Source organism: Phaenicophaeus curvirostris, chromosome 26, assembly GCF_032191515.1.
Source record: "Phaenicophaeus curvirostris isolate KB17595 chromosome 26, BPBGC_Pcur_1.0, whole genome shotgun sequence".
In the NCBI taxonomy this organism is placed as follows: domain Eukaryota; kingdom Metazoa; phylum Chordata; class Aves; order Cuculiformes; family Cuculidae; genus Phaenicophaeus; species Phaenicophaeus curvirostris.
In genome coordinates, this window is record NC_091417.1 from 156,068 (window position 1) to 181,556 (window position 25,489).

At 53.0% G+C, this 25,489-nt stretch overlaps 1 protein-coding gene across 1 annotated transcript; it reads left to right on the plus strand.

The window, feature by feature from the left end:
* The first annotated feature begins 3,345 nt into the window (after positions 1 to 3,345).
* Positions 3,346 to 25,201, plus strand: RND2 (Rho family GTPase 2). The gene is made up of 5 exons (XM_069877075.1): positions 3,346 to 3,504; positions 3,585 to 3,672; positions 18,059 to 18,168; positions 22,945 to 23,079; positions 23,713 to 25,201. The coding sequence occupies exons 1-5, from the start codon at positions 3,403 to 3,405 to the stop codon at positions 23,959 to 23,961; spliced, it is 684 nt and encodes a 227-aa protein (XP_069733176.1). The 5' UTR covers positions 3,346 to 3,402; the 3' UTR covers positions 23,962 to 25,201.
* Positions 25,202 to 25,489: the final 288 nt, after the last annotated feature.

Genomic DNA, 25,489 nt, shown 5'->3' on the forward strand with positions numbered 1-25,489 from the left:
CTCATGAGAAAATAAAGTCTGCCCCTTATTTCTGTCCCAGTTTATAAGCTTACCAGCACAAATAAGATGTTGCAGACTGAGATAGATGGTGCAGAAAAGATACATATGCAGTTAACAATGAACACACTGTAAAATCCAGAGCAATTCTTGCTGCATAATGTGATGGGCATGAGTGCTGTGCCCTCAGGGTGACACTCAGGCACCTCTGATGAGGTACGTGCATGCATCTTGCAGGGGTCACAGCCATATGGCAGAGCACAGGAGATTCCTCACTTGGTAAATTCACCTGCTTTATCACATCTAAAATTCAATCCAGGGCCCTTGACTGGCTGCAGAGGACTGGTCTTGGAGGCTTTGTGCTGGCACAAGAAGAAGATGTGACAGGCTCTGGGTTTCAGGCTGTTGGTCCTTTGGTAACAGTCAGATTCTCCCACTGCATTTCCCTAGCACAGGACCCGAGTATGTTTTCATAGAATCATTAAGGCTGGAAAAGACCTCTGAGATCACTGAATCCAACCATCCTTCTCATTTCATTGTATGTCCTGAGAATGTCTTTTTAATTCCTTGTACAGGCAATAACACATGTATAACAGAATAAAGTTCATTCATAATAGCAATTAAAACCCCTGAGAGCATGGATCGGCAAAGGAGGATCCCGCTGCTGGGGAAACGTTTTCAGGAGCAAATGTGTGGGAGCCATCTGTCGCCTCACCATATGTGGTGTTAGTCACAGCACGGCTCCCTCTGCATCTTGCTCTGAAAATTTACACCGGGATGGAGGTTGCCTGGCATGTTCTGCATGTGTTGCCTGCCAAAAGGTGCATTGCACCAAATGGGACGCAGGGCTCGGCACTGACAGTGCCTCAAGTGGCTCCCAGCAAAAGCAGCTCCCAGCCGCTCGCTGGCCCCAGGGAAAGGAGGATGTGGCTGGTGCTTTGTGAGGGTCTGAGTATTCACTACAGAAAGTTTCCTGCTTCCTCTGGCGAAGGGTCACAATGACCTGTTGGCTGGAAGCAAAAAAACCCCCTTAATTCCTATTGAGAAATAGGGTGAAAAGCCTTCAGAAGGGACGTATCAGCCAGGGGTACAGCTTGCTCCAGGTGATTCCACAGCCACCCAGCACATCCAGTCGTCAGCAGCATAATGAACTTCTCTTGCCGTTCATCCATGTACGAGCTGAGTGACGTGCACACATCTAAGCAGGCAAAAAAACCCGACAGGGCTTGCAAAATGTGACAGAGCGCTGCACAAGCTCCTTTCCCTGCGGAGAGGGGAAGGAAACAAGCATGTGATAGTTACTCATATTGCTTAGGGCGAGGCTGGGAGGGATGGAGATACAGCAGCAAGACTCATCACAACACTATGGAACGAGGAATTGGCTGACAACACCCTCCTGGCCCATCCAACACCCGAGTCAAGCCAGGCAAGGATGCGAGCCACACTACTGTGATTCCAGGACAGCCTCATCCGCGCAGCCCTGAGGTCCTGCCTGGTAGGTGATGATAACAAGAGAGGGGTTTGGCCAGCCAAACACACTAAGAATGGCCCTTCAGCCCTGCTCTCTGTTTGGCCCTTGCCATGGAGGAGCATCCCAAGACACAGGACTGTGTGGCCCATGACCATGCAAAGGCAGCTGGCTCTCCGAAGCACCCACTGACCTGTCTGGTGCGTGTTTGGTGGACCCAGAAGAAAGCAAAGCACTGCTCAGACCTGCTGGGTACCCACACGGCACCATGCCTTGCACCATCCAACCATTCCATGCTTCAGGAAAGCTGGGAGGGGGGAGCTTGATGGGGAATGAAGGGACAGGACAAGGGTGAATGGTTTTCAGCTGCAAGAAGGAGGAGATTGAGATGAGATCTTAGGAAGAAATGTTTTCCTGTGAGGTTGAAGAGGCCCTGGCCCTGGTTGCCCAGAGCAGGGGTGGCTGCCCCATCCCTGGAGGGGTTCAAGGCCAGGTTGGATGGGGCTCGGAGCCACCAGATGCAGTGGGAGGTGTCCCTGCCCATGGCAGGGGTGGAGCTGGATGGGCTTTCAGGTCCCTTACAATCCAAACCATTCCATGATTTTGTGATTCTACAATCTCACTGTTCTTTACTCATTCTGACTTAATGCAACCAATATTTATATATTAAAAATGACTGTGATTTCAGTAAAAACAAACTGTCCCCTCAATCCATTAATATATCTGGTTTTGCTGCCAAAACATTTTAATTTCCACTCCTCCAGACTTGCTTTGTCTTCATTGCTTCTTCATTGCTTCTGTTTTTACTGCATTTTGTGACAGACAGCTTGTCTCTGACAAATGAAAGTTTGCCATTACAGTAAATCTGTCTGCAGTATGACCAGCAAAACACTAGTGGTAGAGGAGGCTTTCCTTTTTCAATCCCCCCCAACCCTTTTTTTTTGTGCTTGTTCAGTCTGGAGAAGACAAGGCTCTGTGGAGACCTTTGAGTGGCTTCCAGGGCTGAAGGGGATTCCAGGAAAGCTGGGGAGGGGCTTTTGATCAGGGAGTGCAAGGAGAGGACGGGGAGGGGGGACCGGTTTGAAGCTGAAAGAGGGGTGTGAAGTGCGATCTTAGGCAGAAATGTTCTCTGTGAGGGTGGGGAGGCCCTGGCCCAGGCTGCCCGGTGGCTGCCCCATCCCTGGAGGGGTTCAAGGCCAGGTTGGATGGGGCTTGGAGCAACCGGATCCAGTGGGAGGTGTCCCTGCCCAGGGCAGGAGCCTTGGGAACTGGATGGGCTTTGAGGTCCCTTCCGACCCAAACCATTCCGCGATTCTGTGAATAGTTCTGCTGATTAAAATCCCTGCCTGTGATTTATAGATGCTCTGTCCATCCCGGGAGGGAGAATGGAAAGCAGGAACAGCCGAGGGGGAGGCTCCCGGTGGCCCGTGCCCGGTACCGGGAGAGGCAAAGCCGGTGGGGGGATGCCCCGAGGGGGCGGCGGGGCTGTGACCGGTACCGGGAGCATCAAAGCCGAGGGTGGGATCCCCGAGGGGGCGGCGGGAGCGGCTCCCAGTGGGTCTGTGCCAGGTCTCGGGAGGGGGAAAGAAGGGGATGGGATGCCCCGACGGGGCGGCGGAGCTACGACCGGTAGCGGGGGAGTCAAAGCCGAGGGTGGGATGCCCTGGGGGGGCGGCGGCGGGCAGTGACGGCTCCCGCACCGGGAGAGGCGAAGCCGGGACGGGGGATGCCCGGGGTGGGGGGATGCTCAGCCCGGCCGGTACGGCGGGGGCGGCTCCCGCGGCTCAGCCCTGCCCCTCGCCGGCCCGGCCCCGGTTGGCGGCTCAGCCCTGCCCCTCGCCGGCTCGGCCCCGGTTGGCGGCGGCGGGGCCGGGGGGCGCGGCCAGCCCCGGGCCGGCCCGGTAAAGCGGCGGAGCGGGCGGCAGCCGCCCCGCACCATGGAGGGGCACCTGGCTCGCTGCAAGATCGTGGTGGTGGGGGACACGCAGTGCGGGAAGACGGCGCTGCTGCACGTCTTCGCCAAGGACTGTTACCCCGAGGTGCGCGGCGGGGCCGGGGCGGGGGGCGGCGGGCTCGGCCGGGCGCGGGGCTCACCTCTGCCCTCCCCTCCGTTCCGCAGAGCTACGTGCCCACCGTCTTCGAGAACTACACGGCCAGCTTCGAGATCGACAAGCAGCGCACCGAGCTCAACATGTGGGACACCTCAGGTGCGCTGGGGGCGGCGGCGGAGGGGGCAGCGTCCCCGGAGCCGGGAAGGGGCGGGGGGAGCGCCCGGGGTGCGGCTGTGCCCCGGCAGCCTGCGAGCCCCCCCGGGGCCGGGCGGCATCGGCCGGGTGCACCGATCCGGGGGACCGTGGACCCGCACCTCCAGTGCGGGGGCATCGCCCAGCCCGGCCGCTCCTGTCGGGGCATCTCCCGGCGCCGGGGACCGTCGCCCGGGTTCATCGCTCCAGGGGGTGCATCGCCCGGGGATGCCGCTCCGGGGGGAGCATCTCCTGGTGCTGGGGCATCGCCTGGGCCCAGGGGGCATAGCGTGGACCCACCGGTGCTGGGGTCATTGCCGAGGGCTGGGAGGGTATCGCTCAGATCTGCTGGTGCGGGGGGCATCGCCCAGGGCCGCGGGGCATCACTGGCATCCGGGGGCGCATAGCTTGGATCTCCAGGTGCTGGGGTCATCGCCCAGGATCAAGGAGCATCGCTGTGGTCCGTGGAGGCATTGCCGCTGCCTGGGACCGCTGTGCTGGTGCTGGGCCTGGTGCCTGCAGCCGGTGCAGCTTCCATTGGAGCGGCTCCATTGTGCCTGGGCACGGCTCAGGAACAACTGGTCTGACTCCAGGGTACAAGGTGAGGCTGGGAGGAGCAGGAAAGGGGCAAGGCACGGTAGGAAAAGCAAGAGAACTGGCCTTGGGGACGAATGTGCAGTGGGAGAGTGCTGCCCTTCCCTCACTGCGGCAGCAGCCAGGGTCCTGGGAGGTTTGCTTGGTTTGGTTTGGTTTTGTGTCCACGGTTGTGATGCTGCAGAAGCTGCAGGCACGGCTGTCCCAGCCCACTGAGCCCCTTCCTAAACTCGATGCTGTCTTTCTGTGGAGGCGCGGGTTGCAAGTGAAGTACTTGAGGTAGAGCTAGTAACAATATTGGTATCCAGCAAAGGTCACACGCATCTCTCTGACAACCCTCTCGGGCTGCTGTGCACACACAGCGCGGCTGAACGCCGTGTTCTGTTGGTGTGTGTACACCACAGGATGCTCTTTCCCCATAATTTCTGGAGTTCTTATCACAAATGAAGTCCTCTTGGTGTCCAGGAGCAACAGTAAATTAAAATGTCTAGGACTTTCTTTGTTCTTGTACACTCAAATTCCTTGCTGTAATTTTACATCAACCAAATTACAGCCGTAGGATCAGCACAGCTCTGCCTGCAGCAGTGGCTTGCTGAGTCTTAGACTAACTTTAATGCATTAAAGGTGTTTGTTGAGTCTGCTCTGGAGCTTCCTCACCCAGGAGATGTTGCTTTTGCTGCTTTTTATTCCCTGAGACAAAAAGGGGTCTTTCACTTTGCGTGCTGTGAGCCACAAGGATGCTGGCTCTTGGTGCTGGAGACATGGATGAAGCATTCCTTCTCAGCATTTGACTAGGAGCTTTGCTTGAAGCATGGAATGGTGGCTATGAAGTGGTTGTTGTGTGGTGGATGGTGCTGGGCTGATGTTGCTGTGTGAAGTCCCTCAGATGTGGTAATGGAGAAGCCGTCCTGGTCAACCCCAGAGCCTTCCCTGCAGAGGGTTCCCTGGAGCTGCTCCAATGGGGTCAGTCTGGATCAGGGTGCACCGAGAGTGAGAGGTGGTCGACCCTCTGTCGACCCAGCAGCTTGATGACCCCTGTGGCTGGGGGGCACTTCCAAACCATGGGCTTGTTCACCCTATGAAAGGGGATGAGGTGGAGTATCTTTGCTAGGCACTGGATGGCTTTGCTCTGAGTGTCTGTATTTGACGTGGAAAGCTTCATCTTTTGAGGATGCAGAAGCACGTTCGATGCATTGTCTGCTTTTTAGGAATTCTCTGGAATGTTTGGCTTTGATCTTACCAATGTTAAAAGAAAAGAACATGATAAAAACCCTGTAAATCTGTGTGTATGTACCTGATACCTGCATCTGATGCTGTCATACATTCATTTTTACCCTTTTCAACAAAAGGTATGCTTGTCAAATGTTTTTCTCTATAACGAAGAGGAAATGGACTTTGATTTTTTTTCTCCCTTCTCTTTATATAAAATGTAAGACCTTCAGCTTTGTTGTGGATAGAGTTCACTAGATAGTTTTCCAGCTAAATTCCCTTCTGTTGTAGCTTTGATTTGAAATAGACAGGAGCTCCTTCTTCAACAAACAGTCCTGCAAAGCCATACACAGCAATTTTCCCTAGTAATCAAACTGATATTTTTAGCTGTAGGCTGCGAGCCCTGTTGAATTCCCACTACCCTTCGGAGACACTTGTAAACAGGAGCTTTGATAAAAGAACTTTTGCACAACAGCAAATTGAACCAGCTGAGCCGAAGGGATTGAGAGTGGCTAATTGCCCTTGTCATGCAGAATGGCAGGGACTGGGGTGCACTTTCCCTTGTCTCTGTGCTACCTCCCATCTCTTTTAAGCAGTTTCACAAGCAGGGGCTTATTGTTCATGATAAATTCCATCCCAGCAAGAGGGGGAAGGGAGGTGCTGGGAAAGTGCTCCACTCCTGTGGAGATTGCCCTCGCCTTCTCTTAGATAAGTGATTGGAACTGCAGATCTCCTCCAGAAATCATAAAATGGTTTGGGTTGGAAGGGACCTTAAAGCCCATCCAATTCAACCCCCCCTGCCACGGGCAAGGACACTTAGACCCTTGCATGAAGTGGCAAGCGCGGGCTGTGCAGGCAGGCAATAAATCTAGTTAGGGGAATATTGCCATAGGCTGGACAAAAGTGAAGGAGAAGCAAATGGCTCTCAAATTGTATTGGGACCTCTGATTTCCTTTAAATGTCTTTTAAGCCTTTGTCCATTGATTAGTTTTTCTGAGGCTGGAGGGTGACTCTGGCAAGTTTCCAGCACTAAGAATCCTTCCTGAGGATGAAATGTTTGCTGCTCAGACGGGGCAGATGCAGGGACTGCTCTGTCTGAAGTGCTTTTATCTAGGTATGTGCCTGGGAGAAAAGGGAATGAAGTTTGAGCTTGAACCCTTGTCCCTCCTCGGCAGGTACTGGTTGCATTTCATGTTTGTTTCTGTTTGTCCAGCCTCCAGGCACACTGTGAAATCGCTTCAGGTGCTGTTTTGCAGCACAGGTTGGGGGGTGTCCTGGCCACCATGAAAGCCTGCGTTGTGCTACATGCCATTTTCTAAAGCTTCCTTTAATAGACTCATAGAATCGTGGAATGGTTTGGGTTGAAAGGGACCTCGAAGCCCATCCAGTCCCACCCCTGCCATGGGCAGGGACACCTCCCACTGGATCAGGGGCTCCAAGCCCCATCCAACCTGGCCTTGAACCCCTCCAGGGATGGGGCAGCCACCCCTGCTCTGGGCAACCTGGGCCAGGGCCTCCCCACCCTCACAGCAAAACATTTCTTCCTCAGATCTCATCTCAACCTCCCCTCTTGCAGCTGAAAACCATTCCCCACTGTCCTGTCCCTGTGCTCCCTGTTCAAGAGTCCCTCCCCAGCTTTCCTGGAGCCCCTTTCAGTGCTGGAAGCTGCTCTAAGGTCTCCCCGGAGCCTCCTCTTTTCTAGGCTGGACAACTCAACTCTCAGCCTGTCCTTATAGCAGAGGTGCTCCAGCCCTCAGATTGTCTCTGTCGCCTCCTTTGGATTTACTCCAACAGATCCATGTCCTTACTGTGCTGATTCCAGAACTGACCACAGGGCTCCAGGTGGGGTCTCATGGGAGTGGAATAGAGGGGGAGAATCCCCTCCCACGCCCTGCTTGCCACGCTTTATGGATACAGCCCAGGTTGGCTTTCAGGGTTGCAAGCGCACATTGCCAGCTCGTGTTGCACTTCTCATCCACCATTCTCATTTAAAAAGTTTGCCGTCTTTGTGTGTGAGAGAAGGGGAGTGCAGTCTGCCTGCTGTGCCGGGTGGACAGCGCTTTGGCTCTGGGGAACTGTCGTGCCCCAGCACCTTTGCTCCTGAGTCTTACGAAGGCCATGGAGCTTTGCTGCTCTTCGGGCTCTGTTCTGGCAAATTCATTCTTTGCTGCCTGTTGGCTGAATGTGCTCAGCACAGAAACAAGTCCTCTGAGCAGCAACGGTGTCCTGTGGCAGAGGAAACTCCTGTTTGACGGGATGCCTGATGGCTTGGGCGTGCTGCTCCCAAAGGCTGGGTGCCTCCCAGACCTGCAGTGCCAGCGTCCCAGACCTGTCAGGAAGAGCTTCCTTCCTCGAGGCCAGGTGGAGGAAAGGTGAATGGTTTTGTGATCACTAGCAATGCTTTGCAAAGAGTAGGCGAGTTTCATTTCTGTGCTTCCGAGGTGTGAAAGGGAATGCAATTACCACCAGGTTAGCACTGGGCAGGTAGGCTTTACTCAGCCGTGCAATAGCTGTGTTCCCTGTGGGATCAGGGAGTGTCTGCGGGTCTGGCTGCTCTGGGAGGCCTCATGCTTGGAGCGAAGCCGCTGCCGTGCTCAGCAGATCTCTGGTGGTGAGAGCGTTCAGTGCTGGCTGACCTCCTTCCCAGGGACTTGCTCTTGGTGCATTCCTGCTGTGATGCAGGCATCAAACCTGCTGTCCACACCACAGCGCCCTGCTCCTCCTGCCCACCACCCTGGCAGCCCCACAGAGCCCCTTTCCTGGCACTGGGCACCAACTGTGAGAGAGATGGGCTCAGGCAATACTGCAGCCCAACGCCAGGATGCTACAGCATCACTGCTGGCAGGTCTAAGGCTTTGCCCAGTACCTTGGTGGGGTATTTGTTTTTCCAGTTTAAGATTTTGTTGTTTGAACAAACGGATCCAGTGAGAGGTGTCCCTGTCCATGGGAGAGTGGGGGTGTATCTGGATGGGCTTTAAGATCCCTTCCAACCCATACCATTCCATGATTCTGTCTATGATAGGATGGAAGCTACTCTGTGCCTGGCAGCCTGGGCTCAGTTCTTTGCTTTTGGTTCACACGCCTTTATGCTGAGAGATTCTGCTTTCCTTCTGTGTCTGTGGCCTCTCAGTGCAGGCAGGCAGAGTAGTGGTGTGACCCGAGGCCGTTTATCTGCATCTTTGCACTGAGATCTGCAGCAGCAAGAGTAGAGCTGCCCATCTCTGGTAGGGCCATCGGCACAGGGGGAGAGCCACGCCTGGCATTGTGCCTTGCATATGGTTGCTACCAGCTTGGTAAGCAGCTGGAGAAGACTTTTCTGGGCTTTTTGGGCCAGCAGGATGCACCGCTGCTGAGAGCTGCGGTGGCTGCAATGACCTGTGCTGCTGCAAAGATCAGTGCCCACAGGTTCAGCAGTGCCACCATGCCCCTCTCTGTGCTGCAGCTCTCAACAGGGAAGTGCACGGCTGCCAGTCCTTCGCTGCGGCTTCTGTGTCTTAAGCAGATGTGCCTTCAAGACAAGAATAACATTGTGAGTTGCAAACCCCCCTCCCTCTCTGCTTGCACTCAGCAAACAGTCTGCCTTGGTATGGCCTGTGTGGGAACTCACGGCCTGCAATAACAGATCCTTCTTTAGGGGAACTGCCGAGGAATGTTGATGAGATTAGAGACCTGAAAGGGGCCGAACACAGCATTGGCATCTCCATGGATGCTGAGGCTGCCTGTGCCTGGATTCCCAGCCTGCGACTCTGGGATTGCCATGGCTGCCTCTTCCAAAGTGCAAGAGCAAGTTCTGCCTTGGGAAGAGTTCGATGCCTCTTCTGAGGCAGAGAAAAAATGTGGAGCTGCCCTTTCCGTACCAAAATAGCTCCTCCCATGCTCCCTGTTGAGGCTGGGAGCCTGAAACCAGCATACTTGTGTTCTGCCTCAGCACAAATATATAGTTAAGCCTAAAAATATGTGCAGCTGGGTCACATTCTCAGGCAGGTCAGTAACCGGTCGGATGGAAGTTTAAAGAGTTGCAGTAGAAACAGCAGCAGAAATACATATGCTGGAGTGGTTGGAGGATGAACCTGAGAAGACAGGACTTGACATGAAATGACATGACACGATGGTCCCCAGGAGGATCGTCTTGCTGGACCGGGCACGGTGAGGAGTTGTTGTGATGCTATGTGGCTCAGGGATGAAGGTTGCTTCTCCTTGCACCTCCCTGCAGAAGGGCAGCATGCCCTGTGGCAGCATCCGGCCTTTGTCCCCTGAGGACCCAGGGGGGCTCAGCCTCTGCGGGGTTATTGGGTGTCTTGGGAGTCACCGAGGTGCTGAGTAGGAACGGTGCCATTAGTGACAATCGGCCACCTCTGGATGGTGAGAGGAAGGGCTTTCTGTGGTGTGTGTTTGTTCCCAGCCCTGATGCAGACCCCTTTCCCGCTGCATGGAAGTGATCTGCTCTCTCTTGTGGGCAAGCACAGCACTACTCTGCTCTCCCTGTTTCTTCTGTCAGTCTGCCTACATTGTGGCACCTCCTGATGCCACCTTAATGCATGTTTAGAACAAGTGGAAGATGCTTATCAAGGCTGTTATATAAACAGAGCTGCAGAAACTCCCGAGAGCAGGGCAGTCACGCCCTGTCCTCAGCCTGTGATGGCTTGTCTTTCTAATAACCCTCACCCTGCATGGTACCAAGGATGCCCCTTCTTACCCCACAGAACAGTGCTAGGACGACTGGATGGCAGGAGGCTTTGTGGGAGGGAGAGCTCTGAAGGAGCCTGTTGGCGTGTGCCTCAGGCCCCGTGTGTGCACTGAGAGCATGGATACAGCTTTTCTTTTGCTCCACATTCTGATGATAAACCCTCTGCTCGAGTAAACTTCCCAAGTGTACAAGCCCAGCCTTCCTTCTGGGGAGAAACCTTATCTGGTAGCTGAACCGTCAGGGAGGGATCTGCTGCTTATGCACAGCAAACCTGAAATGTGCAACATTGCATAAAGATAATTGTGTTCATTCATCCCTCGGACGTGTTCCCCAAAGCCAAAGCGTGTGCTGGCTGTTCTGTGGGAATCTGTTGCCACTCCTAATCCTTGCTGTGCCCCATAGAAACGATGACAGGCAGGCTGGGGTGATGCCAGCTGCCCTTGTGACATGGCAACGGTGCCAGGAAGGGACTTGTGGCTCCCATTTGTTTCCTTTGTCAGCTGCCACAGGCGTGATTTCCAGCATGCTTGTGAGAAGTCTGGATGAACTGGCTGCTCCTGGAGTCCTAGACACTCAGTGATGCTCCACCAGAGCTGCCAGCAGGCACTTCTACGTGGAGCTTCCAGAGCTTCCTCCCAATTTGCCAGTGAGGTTTGCATCTGAGCAGGCTCCTCTGAACCTTTGTGAGCAGCGTACGTGAGACGGGGCACAGGATCTGGACAAGGCAGAAGCACCCTGTGCCTGCCTGAGCTGGAGATTCCTCTGCCAGTAAATCCAGCAGAACAGCCTCCTCCCGAGTGACAGGTTTCCAGTAATAAGATCTGGAGAGGGGCCCAGAAATGCCACCTCAGCTCGTGCAAATACCATTCCCTTCATCCTGATCATGTCTATCTTGAAGGTATGCCAGCTGGGCTCTTTAGTAATTTACTCATTTTTGTATGTGCATCGTAAGAATTAGGAGCAGAGGTTAATTGCCCAAGCTGATTCGCTGTTGTTTCAGTCATGCATTTTCCAGATGACTGCTTGTTCCATGCCATGGAACAGTTTCCTCCTTTCCTTCACCTTGGGAGTTTGCAGTGATGTTGCATAAACGAGAGAGACATCGTGGTGCCCCCAAGAGAGAAGGCTGTAGAAATCCTGGGGTGTACAGCTGTGATGTGTTTGGTGTGCTGTGGAGCACTCGCTGACAGGAGGTTGTAGTAGTGCCTGGCAGTTCCCTTTGCTGCTTTGTCTTCCCTCCAGCTTTGGTGGGATGCCTCATCTCTCTTTGCTTTGCCCGCTTTTTTTGCAGGCATGGTGCTGTGTCGTTTCAAGACAACTTTCAGATCCTGACATTGCTGTCCATCAAGGTCAGAGTTGAGGCTTTCCCTGTTGTGTGGCTCTGTCACACCCTGTCTCATCTGTAGCCCTGAGTTCAGCTCTGGAGTCCTCAGCACAGGAAGGACATGGATCTGTTGGAATGAGTCCAGAGAAGGCCATGGAGATGATCTGAGGGCTGGAGAACCTCCTGGACAAGGACATGCTGAGAGAGTTGGGGTTGTTCAGCCTGGAGAAGAGAAGACTCTGTGGAGACCTTGGAGCAGCTTCCAGTACTGAAAGGGGCTCCAGGAAAGCTGGGGAGGGGCTCTTGATCAGGGAGTGCAGGGAGAGGATGAGGGGGAACATTTTCAACTGAAAGAGGGAAGATTAAGATGAGATCTTAGAAATAAATGTTTTGGTGTGAGGGTGGGGAGGCCCTGGCCCAGGTTGGCTGCCCTGGAGGTGTTCAAGGCCAGGTTAGGTGGGGCTTGGAGTGGGAGGTGTCCCTGCCCATGGCAGGTGGTGGAACTGGATGGGCTCGATGGTCTCGAAGGTCTTTTTCAACCGAAGAATTTTGTGACTGGGGGGACTGTGCAAGCAGGATGCTCCCACAGAACCCCAGGAGAACTGCTGCTGACACTGTGTCACCAGCCACACAGGAGGCGTCAAGGACACGGCAGCTATGTGACGTGTTTTGTCAGCATGGGCAGCTTTGTACCTTGCAAACAAGAGATCCGAGTCCGGTGTGTGCTCTGTTGGGGAGCTCTGGTGCTGCATCTGTGACCTGCCCATTCCCACAGATGCTGTCTGGGTCATTCTGTGGTCGAGTTAAGTGGAGTAAAAGGACCGTATGAGAAAAATTTCCTTCCTAGTCTGTTCCCAGCAGGAGAAAGGGACTGGGCATGACCTTTGGGGCTGTTTAACTGCTGCTCTTCGGTGTTCCCTGAGGCTGAATTCCTCTTCACCCTCTGCCGGAAACTGCCCTATTGTTCCTTTGGGCTGATTTCCCCTTTTTTAGGAGTAGAAAATATTCTAGGGTGACTCCGTGCCCTCTTGTCGCATCAGCAGAGGAAATGGCAGCGCTGGAGCGTCCTGGATGTCTCGGAAAACCAGCCGAGAGTTTTGCAGACTCTCCATGGGAACTGGGGTGTCTGGGACAGCCGCCACTTGGGGGATTTCACGCCAGGGTTTCAATCCAGCGTTTTTATACTTTCCCCTTGCTGGGCCCTGGAGGAGACAATGCAAGGGCTGTAACAAGGGACCTGTGTCTTTCTCATGCAAATTGCTCCCTGCCCTGGGAGAGCTGCATCCCTCTCCCCGCCTCTCCTCCGTGGAGCTGGGAGAGGGGCAGAGGGGGAGGCACCCGGCTTGCACAGTTGGGGACCCCTTCCCCGCGCAGCTCTCTGCAGCTCTGCTGGTCCAGGAGCGACTCAGTGGGCTGTTTGCTGTCCGCCACCTCTCCGAGTTGCAGAGAGATTTCATTTTCAGTTTTAAAAGTGTGACATTCTCAGGGAGCTATTTATCGGGGAGGAGGAGATTGAGATGAGATCTTAGGGAGAAATGTTTTCCTTTGAGGGTGGGGAGGGCCTGGCTCAGGTTGCCCACAGAAGTCATCCCAGGAGGGGTTCAAGGCCAGGCTGGATGGGGCTTGGAGCCCCTGATCCAGTGGGAGGTGTCCCTGCCCATGGCAGGGGTGGAACTGGATGGGCTTTGAGGTCCCTTCTGACTCAAACCATTCTATGATCCTGTGTTTCTATGAAGGTGTTCATATTTCTTATTTATCATCTACCCTGGCAGAGGAATGACTACTTGTGAAAGCCCTTATATTCGCTGGCACCTCATGTGATGTTGGCCAGGTCTGGGGTGCTCCCATGGGGAGAGCATGTGATGACTGAATGTGAGCGTCGTGTGCTCCCACACCAGACCTCTGGTGCCGCTGCGCAGAGGAATCCCTGCCTGGCCCGAGGAGGCAAGAAGGGGGTTCAGAGCCATCCATCTGCACACCAAGGCTTTCCCTCTAGTAAACAGTTGCTCAAATAAATTCTGTGCCACAAAAGCCACTTTGAGCTGTGAATTCAGCTCCAGAAAGCCCTGGATAACCTCAGGAAATGCTGAGCGCGTGTGCTGGTACACGTCAGCTTTAAAGGGTTTGAGCTCCAGTCTTGGGAAGTGCTGAAAGGCTCCACGGCTAGTGAAGCTCAGTGAAGGGTGGTTTGGACACATGGCAGCGGAAGGGATGATACTGGCTGAGCTGGCTTCTTGCCATGCATGGGGAGCGATTCCTGAGACAGCTGCACCTTGGTTCTCTTTGTCCTGCAGACAAAGGCTTGGCTGAACTGGCTGTTGGGATTTGTCTGGCAAAGAAAATATCTCTAAAGGCTCCTGCTCATCTGGTACCACTGTGTGAGGAGGGAACCAAAAAATCTTGTCGATGCAGCACTCCAGAAAGCTGGGATGAATTCCTGCTTCATTCTGTGAAGGATGTTCTTGGCTGTCCCTGCAGAAAGCAGGATGTGCTGCAGCGTTGATGGCTTTATGGGGGGAGTTTACAGTGAGCTCTCCGAGACGAGTGTGATTCTGAAAAACTTAGGTCTTGGCAGCGCTTGTCTCTGTTTCAAGCCAGAGCTGGCTGGGTTGTGGGAGCCCCTTGCAGAGCAGCTCACGGCTCTGCGTGCGTATTTTCTTTCCTGGTTTGTAATGTGCTATTGTTGGATGGAAGGTGCCTATGTGAGGGGGCTCATTATCTCTCAGAACAGCTAATAAGGAACAAATGAACACCAACACTACATTGGTACAGATGAAACAGCACATTTTAGTCCCTTGCTCCAGAGCAGCATCTCTGAGTCACAGTGCCAGGCATTTTGAGGGGCTGCCAGCTGATAAGAGAGAGGAGCTGCTCAGGGGTGTATCCACCCCTGAATTTCAGGCTACAACCGTGTGGGTTTTATTTTTAAGCTGGGTTTTTGGCTTGCTCCAATTTTCTGTCTTCAATCATGAACAGATGCACATTGGCCCTGTTTCTTGCAGACCTGGGTGCCAAGTGGGAGAGTGACTCATGCAGCAGAGGAAGGCTGGATTTGCAGGCACACAAGCCTTGGGTGCATGTGTGCTCGGAAGTGCGAGACTGTGGGTCTCTGGGTTGTCTTGCTGGAGAGTCTGAAAGGGGTCAAGTGCTCAGAATCAATAAAACTGAAGACCTGGAGCTGAGGGGACTGAGGCTTTTGTAGTTTGGATTTCTTTTTGTTTTAATTGTCGTACTCAATTAAAAAAGTAATAGATGCAAAAATTAGATGGATAATCCCCCAACGATAATTTCCTGATTCAGTAGACTTCTCCAAAGAAAGCCTGCTTAAGTCTGGAGCCCAGCCGCTCTCCTGCCCTGCACTGACCATCACTCTCTGGTCGCTCCTGGCGGGGCAGAGGATCTGCAGCCGGGGCTGTGAGCGCTGGCTGTTCCCTGCTGCTGGGGCAGCTGGTTGAGCTGAGCTACCAGTGATGGTGCCAAGGGCTGCTCCTGCGCTTTGGAGTTGCGGCAGAATGTCAATGAACATGAAGGCAATTTTGATCTCGTTAAGAAAATGAGGCTCTTGACCTAGCGCATCCCTTCCTTTGTTTCCTGCTGCCAGCATAGGCGTGTTTCCTCCTGTGGTTCTAGGTGGTGAGAGGACAATTCCTGGCAGATTCCTGACACCGGGGTGGGGATGGCGGTGGTTCTAGGGGATGAGTGAGGGGCCACTGTGCAGCAGCACTGCAGGCTCTCCACCAAGGAGCTGCTGGCTGCAGAGAGAAGCAGCAGGTTGCTATGATACAGTTTGCTATGGCAGCCCCTGTGCTGAATGGAGCCAAAACCACCTCTACAAAAGGAGCATTCCTGGGATGGGAGGGGTCAGATTTATGTGTTTGTGTAAATCTGAGGAGCTGCAGGGAGAGGATGTGTGTGGGAACGCTTTCCTGCAGCGTCTGCTGGGGGCCCTGTCTGAAGGCAGATACCCTTATGTGCAGGGGCAAGGGCGCTGCTCGCATAAAGGACCCAGCAAATCCAAGCATGCTGGGTCCTGCATCCCGTGCACTAACCCCATACCACGCACAAGAATGAAAACGCAGTTCAAAGTAGCCCTGCTTCATCCTCAGTGCGAACTGGGTGACCTTGCTGTGCTGCAGGAGCATTAAAGGGAACGGTTCCCTGCTGCCAACTCTGCCAGTCGTGAACTGATGCCTCTTGAGCCTGCGGCGAGGCCAGGAGTCTGCATGCCTGGGACACAGGGTCGCCCTCACTGCGCCTCCTTGTGCACCAGCCTGCATCCCCTGTTCCCAGAGCTGGCTGAGGCACCACAGGACCTGGCTCCTTTCCATGCAGGGAACATGACTTTCCCTCTAGGAAGACGGCTGGGCTTTGCAGAGATCAGAGTCTGTTCCTTCTGTGCTGGATCCCAACTGCTTCTCTTCCCAGGGACTTTGCAGGGACAAAGACCCAGGCTGTGGCTGCTCTCACTGATGGGAGCAGGGGTTGCAGGTTCCTTTGCTCTCTGTAGCTGATTTTGCTGTGAATCCAAACGCATATGGACTCCGGCGTGCCTGCTCCATGGGAGCAGTGGGCACTGTCTAGGCTGGGGCTGGGCTGGTTGGAGCGTGCCCTGAGCTCCGTGCTGTGGAGGTTCCAGTGGTGGCTGTTGCTGATATCTTGCTGTGAGCTGGTGTCAAGGGGAGAGTGGGTGGCCAGTCTCTGGAGCGTCACAGGGTGTGTGAAGACAACACATCTCACCCCTCAGCCTGCCCGATGCAAGCTCTGGGCAGAGGAAGGAGTGTTGACAGCCAGGACTGCTCTCCTGGATGAGTCTTGCGGAGGGATCTGGGCTGTTTGCAAAGCATCTGGCGTGCAGAGTTGTGCTGCAGGGGCTGTCTCCCTCTCCATGCTGTTCATCGGTTGTGAACCCCCATGCAGACAAAAGCCAGGGTCGGAGCCCCTGTGGAGAATCAGCCTATTCTCCTCTCACAGTTACCCCAGGCAGATTCCCGTCCTCCCAGAAACATAAGCCATCATCATCCATAATTCATTAGGTGCTGAACTTCATCAAGGAGCCACCTGACACCTGGGTCAGCTCCAGTGTCCTTCTGGGGTGGGAAAGTGCCAGTCCAGGAGTCTTGGAGGGGCATTTGATTTCCTCAGGGTGGACGATCCCTCTTTCCGAGAAGGCAGATTCAGCAAGGACTCTGGTGTCTCTGCTTCCCCTTTTCATAAACAAACATCTGTTTCTCATCCCTGCAGGAAGTTTAAAGCTTTGTAAAGCCAAATATAAACCCCAAACAGTGGTTTTAAGTAGCAATGAGCTGATTGCTCGAACACTGTTTACTGAGGCATCTACAGTCATGCACTTCAAATAAAAACATTGTGAAACAATGACTTGCATGCCTAAAATTTGTATTGAAGGTGTCTGTGACCATGTGTGTGGAGCAGAAGCTGTGCAGTATTCAGGTTGGGCTCTGCTTTCTCAGAAATCCTGCAGAATCCAGAAACCTCCCCTCCAATTTATAGCTTGTTCGCTAAAACCTGTCACATCTTTCACGCACCAAAAAGAATCAGCCTTACTTTTTCCACCACAAATCCACAGCAAAAGGCAATGCTTTATGTACTTATCTTAAATTCTGACAGTCTGTGTGAGCAAGCTCTCCTGTATAAAGATAGCAAGAGAGGATAAAATATAGCAGCAGCATTCCCTGCCTTCTCTCAGCCACACCTTTCCACCGTTAGTGGTACAGCAACTGCATGACAAGGAATGGGATCCATACGTAAGTGCTCTTCCAGCTCCCTTTTCTGCAGTGAGCCAGCATGCCCTGGCAGCACAGTTCCGCTGCCTCAGGCTTGCCACATGCTTACTAGGGAGGCAGAAGGATGCAAAACCTGCATTTATTTATATATAGAAGCCTTCCAGGACTGAAAGGGGCTCCAGGAAAGCTGAGGAGGGGCTCATGATCAGGGAGTACAGGAATAGGATGAGGGGGAATGGTTTTCAGCTGCAACAGGGGAGATTGAGATGAGATCTTGGGAAGAAATGTTTTCCCAATAGGGTGAGGAGGCCCTGGCCCAGGTTGCCCAGAGCAGTGGTGGCTGCCCCATCCCTGGAGGGGTTCAAGGCCAGGTTGATGGGATCCAGTGGGAGGTGTTGGAATTGGATGGGCTTTAAGGTCCCTTCCAACTCAAACCATTCCATGAATCTCTGATTTCCACACTGCAAAGGGATAAATGCAAGAGCACGAGGACAAAACCTCTCACTACACGCTTAAACAGAATAACTAAACCCTCTGCAAACCAAACTCCACTGAACCTAATAGTGCCTGGTCACTTGTCAAAAGCTTGACAAGCTAAAATGTAACATGTCAACATCCTTTATCTCTGACAGAGTAGCCTGCAGATCATCTGGCAGTGTCTTTAGTTCTTACTGTAATTAAAGCTCTCTTTGCCTGGCAGAGAGGACTGGGGATCCCAGCCTGCGAATTCGGGTAACAAGCAGTCAGTGGGATGAGACTTTCTGCTCACCCTTCTCCTCCCTCTCCTCTCTGCAGGCTCAGCGTATTATGATAATGTCCGTCCCTTGGCGTACCCAGACTCGGATGCTGTGCTCATCTGCTTTGACATCAGCCGCCCGGAGACCCTGGACAGTGTGCTCAAGAAGGTGAGTGCCTAGCTGGTGGGATGGGTCCTCTGGAGCAGCACATGGCGCTGCTCTGGGGTCCCTGCTCCTTGAGGCTATCATCAGGGCTAAAAGCTCTGGCCCTGTGACCTTGGCTGGAATTTGCGTGCTCAGATGAGGGATTGGCAGCAGATAGCAAGGTATTTCCGTTTAAGAGGAGCCCAGTAGATGGTGTAGCTCATGATGTGGGGGTCTGTGTGTATGCACACATATAAATGTGGGAACAGAGAGAAATGTAGGGCCTTTCAGGAATATCTTGGAAAGTGTTGTGCATCTATCCTTAGCACAACCACCAGTAAGCGTGCCATGGATTGCTTGAAACAGTGGAGAAGTGGCCCCTGGTGCCTGTTTCCATGCAAGTAGAGAGCTCAGGTTTTTGGCAGTCCCCTCAGTTCAGCATCTGCACAGCAAGAAAGACAGCAATCAGTTCCCTATAGCTTTACAACAAGAATAATGAGCTGTGGCACCGAATTTCAAGCCCACGAATGAATAAAAGGAGATGGCACAATGCCACTGGACTGGATAGTGTGTAGGGCCCTGGTCGCTGTCTGTCCCAGCAGAGCTGACTGGCCATGTTTTGTATTAGCAGTTGAGAGTTTTCTACCTGCAGGTTAGCACCTTTCAGCAAAGCAGATATTTCCATCTGGCAGGTCTGGCAGGGCCTGGGTAACCCCACAGGGCTGGGGATGGGCTGTAGAACACCACTGGCTGACCTGCCAGCAGGTCCCTGCCTGCCACACTCCAGGGGAGTAGAATCATAGAATCATTAAGGTTGGAAAAGACCTCTAAGGTCATAAAACCCAACCATCAGACCAACACCACTGTACCTACTAAACCATATCCCGAAGTGCCATGGCCAAATGATTTTTTAACACTTCCAGGGATGGAGACACCACCACTGCCCTGGGCAGCCTCTGCCAATGCTTCACCACACTTTCAGTAAAGAAGTTTTTCCCAGTTTCCCAAATCTCTCCTGATACCACTTGAGGCCATTTCCTCTTGTCCTGTCCCTTGTTACTTGGGAGAAGAGACCAGCAACCACTTCGCTCCAACCTCCTTTCAGGGAGCTGCAGAGGGTGATGAGGTCTCCCTGTCTTCCCTAGGCTAAACAACCCCAGGTCCCTCAGCAGCTCCCAGAACCCCTGGGCTCCAGCACCTTCCCCAGCTCCGTTCCTCTTCTCTGAACATGCTCCAACCCCTCAATTTGTTTCTTGTAGCCAGGGGCTCAAAATTGAACACGGTAGGTGGTACCCAGGGGGAGGTTCACATTCAAGGCTTTCCTCTGAGGTGGTATGAAGTCCAGCCACTAAGGATGCTGTTCAGGGGAGAGTGTGTATGTCCTCCTGGCCACTCGCATCCCTGAGTGTTGGCCTTTCCCTGCTTCCTTCTGCAAAATTCAGGGAGCTGTGGTTTCAGGGAGCTCTCACCACTGTGCAGCAAAGCTGCAGCAAGCTCAGTGGTGGTTGCATCCTATCCCAGAGGCGAATCTTGGATGGCATCTCACTTGTGAAGCTCTCTGAGACACTGAGGCGTGAAAAACCCTACAGAACAGTGATTTCGGTTGCTGTTCTCCCCAGTGAAGCCATGGGCTGCTGGGGCTGCACTGACCACTGTCTGAACAAGTCACATTGTACTGACTGCCCTCTTGGCCTCTCCACATTTTGCCAAATGTTGCGCTGAAGCAAGTGCCTCTTACTCTGCTGTTGGGAGGGCTGAGAAGTGGGTCTGTCTCAGAAGTGTCCTGGTGAGGGGACAAAGACCCTTCAGATAACTCGGTCAATGGCTCAGTGTTCATTCACAAAGCAGATCTCTGGTACCAAGCGTGCTGGGTGGAGGGAAACGTGTTTCATGTGGACTGAAAGAATTCACTGCTCAGCTTGAGAGTCAGCAGAATATCACTTATACCTTAATGAGATGTGAATTCATCAATAATTAGCAGGGTTTGGGATTTGTTTATGTCTTGCTGCCCACTCTTCATGTGAGTCCACACTGCTCAGCCTTCCCTATGCAGCCTCGCAGATGCTTTGCTTACTGTTAGGTGATATCTTTTTGATATGGTGACTTAAAATAAACCCTAAATCCCAGGGGATTTCTTAAGTGCCTCTGAGTAGATGCCTTGTTTCCTTTGGTGCAGGCTTGCAGCCTCTGGAGCTGAGGAAAATTCCTAAGACACCATGAAGCTGAAGCTTTTGATATCAGGCAAAGAAGGAAAATAACACTCCCTATTCAAGCCTCAGGCAAAAATGCTAATTCAGCAGAGGAAATCTTTATTATCGCTGCCCTTCTGCTGCCTGGGCTGCCTGTACAGCATGTACCGTTGAAGGGAAGGAGCCATCTGAGAGAATGCAAACAAGCAGCTCTTCATTTCATACAAAGCAGGTTTTTGTGGGGTGGTGCCTTCATTCTGACAAGTCTTGCTAGCGCAGCAAATCTCAAGCTCCTGAAGGTGCCAGTCGGGCAAGAAGAGGGTTGCAGCTCTCGCCATAGACTGGGGAGCACCTCTGTCATTACAGGTAGCTATGACCTCTGGTTGATTAGACCCTGTAGCTTGGTCCCTTTGAGGATTTTCATCCTTCAGGTAAATTAGGATGCTTGAATTCCAGCTCCAAATAACTGCATCTTCCTCCTCTGGTGGGTGTGTTAAGCCTAATCTCCCAGACCTGCGCAGCCCAGGTTCATGGTGAAGATACTTGAGCCCATCTCCTAGTGGAAAACAATATTTTGCAATTACTTTAGTCTGATATTGGTTCAATAAAACGTGGGTCATTCCTTGTCCTATCCCTTGTCACTTGGGAGAAGAGACCAGCATCCACCTTGCTCCAACCTCCTTTCAGGGAGCCATAGAGGGTAATGAGGTCTCCCCTTCTTTTCCAGGCTAAACAACCGGTCTTGGCACTTCCTTTTCCCATGAGATTATGGATACTAGGTTGTGGATTGGTTTTCCTTCCCCTTCTAATTGCCATGGGTGTGTACTTCACCATCAGGTAGTGTAGCAGGGAATGGCTAATTCCAAGTGACATCTTTAGCCGGGGGTAATCTCTGTTTATCATCTGCATTCTCCTTCAGAAGCCCTAGATAATCAAGCAGAGTGTTGACTTGCTGATGGAGCTGTACAGGTCTTCTCTGTGGGAGGTCGCAGCTGATGTGGAGATTGTGGTGAAGTGGGTCCTGGTCTGTTCATCCAATTAACACATGATAGGATGAGAGGAAATGGCCTCAAGTTATGCCAGGGGTGGGGGTTAGAGTGGATATTAGGAAAAATTGCTAATTGCAAGAGTGGTGAAGCACTGGCAGAGGCTGCCCTGGGCAGTGGTGGAGTCTCTATCCCTGGTGGTGTTAAAAAAAGTGTGGCAGGGGCACTTTGGGACATGGTTTGGCAGGCACGGTGGGGTTGGGCTGGTGGTTGGACTGGATGCTCTTAGAGATCTTTTCCAGCCTTAACAATTCTATTTTATGATTCTACGATGGTTTTATTTACCCTGCAGACACTTAGCTGCTCATTGGGTATTCATTTTTGGAGCTCCAAAAGGAACCATTACTGTGAAGGGAGTAGATGTTTGTCATGGCCTTCTCCTTCCATTGCTTCAATCCCTTATCTCCCTGGCTGTAGCTGTGCTCTGAATGTCTTAATATCTTTAACATGTGGCTCCCAGTAGTGAACAAACTCTGTGCTGTGCAAAGAGCTCCTTGCTGACCGTGGCTCCAAACATACAGTGCGGCTGACCTTTGGAGTCCCAGATGTGTGCACCAGACTGTGTGGTCATTATTTTTCCGGAGCCGTACCCAGGAGCAGTCTCCTGTGGCTGAGTGCAGGGGGCTGCAGCTTCCATTTGACAGGTTTGCTGGGCAGATCTGGAGCAAGGGAGCATAAAGTTATCCAAGAGGCACTCTGACCATTCCATCCTTGCCTGTGGCAGTTAAAGTCCCCTAATGAGCTAATCAGCCTCTGAACAGCTGTGACCCTTGTTTGGAAAAGCCATGCACACCAGAGGGCATGGACTTGGCCTCCGAGGTCTGCTTTCCAGACCTAATCCCATTAGAGCCTCATGTTATATTCAGAACACCGAAACCTGTCTGTCCCTGTGTTTCCCATCTTCATCACAGTCTCCGGGGCTGCTCCCAGCATGTGCCCTCGCTAAGACCCCCTGCGGCCCGTGGTGACCACCCCTCATCCTGAAATCTGTGCCTGTTGGTTGCGACGGGGCCAAAACCAGCCCTGAGCACTGCGGGTCTGAGGCAAGAGACCTAAAAGCAGTGTTGCAGTGGCTGCCGGTTGTAGTCCTGGTCCACTGACTGGTCTGGTCCCATGTCCTGTGCAGAGATGAACCAGGACAGGACAGCTTGCTCTGGGACCCTGGGCTGCCACCGTCATTCATCTGTGGGAGAGGGAGGTGCCTTTTGCTGGTGGGAGCAGGAGAAGCCATGCATCAGATGCAGAGCGTGGTCTCTGCTGTGGTGGTGGGACATGCAGATGTTTGGCTGGATGATGCTGTCCAGTAGGAACCAATAGCACAACTCTCCTGGCCTGTCCTTCTCTCCAGGGCTGTGGGCGTCTTCGATGGGGCTCTTGGCCTGGTTGGAAAAGGGTTGGGGGCAGTGAGCTGAAACCCTGTGATTACCTTTGTTGTTCTAACCATGTCCCTTCTGTAGGCTTCCTGCTGCCCAAATTAACTTGATGTGAAGGTGCCACCGGGCCTCTTGAGGTGTCCCGTAAACCAGCAGCCCCTGAACATGTTCTCCCTCTTGTCTCCTCTGCAGTGGCAAGGGGAGACTCAGGAGTTCTGCCCCAATGCTAAGATTGTGCTGGTAGGCTGCAAGCTGGACATGCGGACGGACTTAAACACTCTCCGGGAGCTTTCCAAGCAGCGCCTCATCCCTGTGACACATGAGCAGGTGTGTTTCAGCAACAGTCCCCGTAAGGCTCAAGGAGGTGAGGCAGGGACTTTTCTACAGGATCTACTAGGTGCAAGGAAGCTCAGCAACAAACAACCCATGGTGCCCAGGTCTTGGTCTGAAGCTGGTTTGATTTAGCTCATGGAATCTGACCTGCTCATGCTTGCAGTGCTTGTATTTTCCCCGCTCTGGCAGACCTTGACTTATTGCTGATGCTCCACTGAACAGCCCCCTGGTCTGTAGCTGAAAAGTCTTTCCCCAAAGCTGGTGGAGATGCAGGATTTGACAAGTTGGGCATCTTCTAGTTCAGTCCAGCTCTTTCTGCTCTGAGTTACTCTCCTGCTCGAGTTCTGTTTTGGGGCATCTCTGCCAGGCAGGAAAAAGCCAAAAGCCACAGCTGGGGGTTCTGAGGGGTTCCAGCCAGGCTGCTGCAGCCACCGTGGACCCAGCAGTGTCTCCAGGCTGGCCCAGAGGCCCAGAGACCCAGGTGATGCTGGCTGTGAGAGCCACCCCCCGCTGTGCGACGGTGCTCTGATGGGGCAGCCAGCACAGGCAGGGCTCACGGTGATGCGAAAGGATGCTCCTGGTGTCCTAACCTTCTTGCCTTTTCCTCCCACTCTCTCTGGACTGCAGGGCAGCGCACTGGCACGGCAAATTGGCGCAGTGGCCTATGCAGAGTGCTCCTCCAAGGTCTCAGAGAACAGCGTACGAGATGTGTTTCATGTGACCACGCTTGCCTCTGTCAACAGGGTGCACAAGAACTTGAAGCGCAGCAACTCCAAACGGGGACTGAAGCGGGCATCACAGATGCCTGGCAGGACGGACTTACTGAATGACACAGAGATCAGGAAAGACCGAGCCAAGAGCTGCTCCATCATGTGAAAAACAGGCTGTAAATAATGTGTGTGTGTTGTCCATTTTGTACAGTAACTGGCTGAGACAAGGGCATGGTGCTGGCTGCAGGAGCCAGCCCGCCTTTCCAAAGCCTTTCTCTCAGTCTCTAGGGCTGAGCAAAGGTCCCAGCTGCAAACCAGGGTGCATGAGTTGCCCCCCACTGTGGAGACTTCTAGGTTGGCTGCTGCTGTGCGGATTGCTTGGGGTGAAGGAACCACTTGGCAGAGGAGTATTCAGGTGCTGGAAGGTCTGTGTTTGGGTGAAACAAAGGAAAAGGGAGCAATCCTGTGTGTGTGCCCCCCTCCTGTACCCATGGCCCAGCTGTTTTGCCTGTGTGCAGCTCTACAGCACACACAGCGCGGGGCAGAGGGCTTTGGGGGACCTGGACTTGGAGGGTGGGAGGTGGGTGGGATTGCTGGCAGCAGAGCGTGATGAGGAAAAGATATTATTCCAATCTTCTTTTGGAAGAGAAAGGATGTTTGAGGTGGTGCTGCCTTCAGCTAGGCTGGACAGCAAGTCACCATGGAAGGTGCAGGTCTGGGCCAGAGCTGGGAGGGAAGGCATCCTGGGAAGGAGCCTTGTTGAGACACCGTGGTAGTCCCCCTCCTGTGAAGAAAATAGATAGGTGCCTCTTTACATGCTATTTTAGATACTTGAACTCCATTTGAATGCAGCAGAGTGGATCTGGCCCCAAGGGAGAGGTCTATCCCAGTAGATGCACCCCCAGAATTGTGGTTCCCTTCAACAAGCAAATGCCATTTGGGAGTTTGTGTCCCAGCTTCTGACAGCCTGGTTACTCATCAGGCTGCTCCTTGCCACAGGCAGCTGTGCTTCTGAGGAATATAGCTTCTGAAAAAGCAGGCTGCAGTAATGATCCATATCCTGCTCTCCACCCATTTCCAGCTGCAGATTGTGTTGCGTGGTGCTCTGTTTGTCTGGTATGGATAACCAAAAAGATTCTCTGTGTGTCTGCACCCTGTGTCTGCTGTGGCAGCGGCAGGGAAGGTGCTCCCTGCCCTTCCTGCCCTGCTGTACAACCTCCAACCGCCACCTCTCATTGCTTCTGCTGCTGCCCTCTCTAAATGCCTTTGACTCCAGTGTTAGCCTTGAATAACGTCACATAGACACTTTAAGGAAAAAAGAATCCGCTCCATTGCCAGATCCAGCTGTGTCAGTGGGCTACAGAAAATGAATAAACAGCATTGGAAAATGCAGAGTGCTTGACCATTTGTAATAGTCAAACCAGGCATCCCCTCAAAATATCTTACTGCCTAACTTCTCTTTGTGTCCAAATGTATCCCTCAAGCTCTTGAAATACATTCACACATACACTTGAGTGAAAAATGTGGAGGACTTAGCTGCATGCATTCATTTTGGAGCCGAAACACCTGCCTTGAATAACCTCTCCATCCTGAATCCCTCAACACTGTGGAGCATTTGATGGTTGTCTATGCCCAACCCACCACTCCGAGTTGACATGAGCTGTTCCCGTCCTCACTATGTCAACAGCTGCCAG

Bases quoted from the DNA above. Each gene is read 5' to 3' on its own strand.
- RND2 (XM_069877075.1), top strand. From the start codon at position 3,403: ATGGAGGGGCACCTGGCTCGCTGCAAGATCGTGGTGGTGGGGGACACG. The intron at 3,505-3,584 runs GTGCGCGGCGGG...TCCGTTCCGCAG, and splicing joins CCAAGGACTGTTACCCCGAG to AGCTACGTGCCCACCGTCTT. The intron at 23,080-23,712 runs GTGTGTTTCAGC...TCTGGACTGCAG, and splicing joins TCCCTGTGACACATGAGCAG to GGCAGCGCACTGGCACGGCA.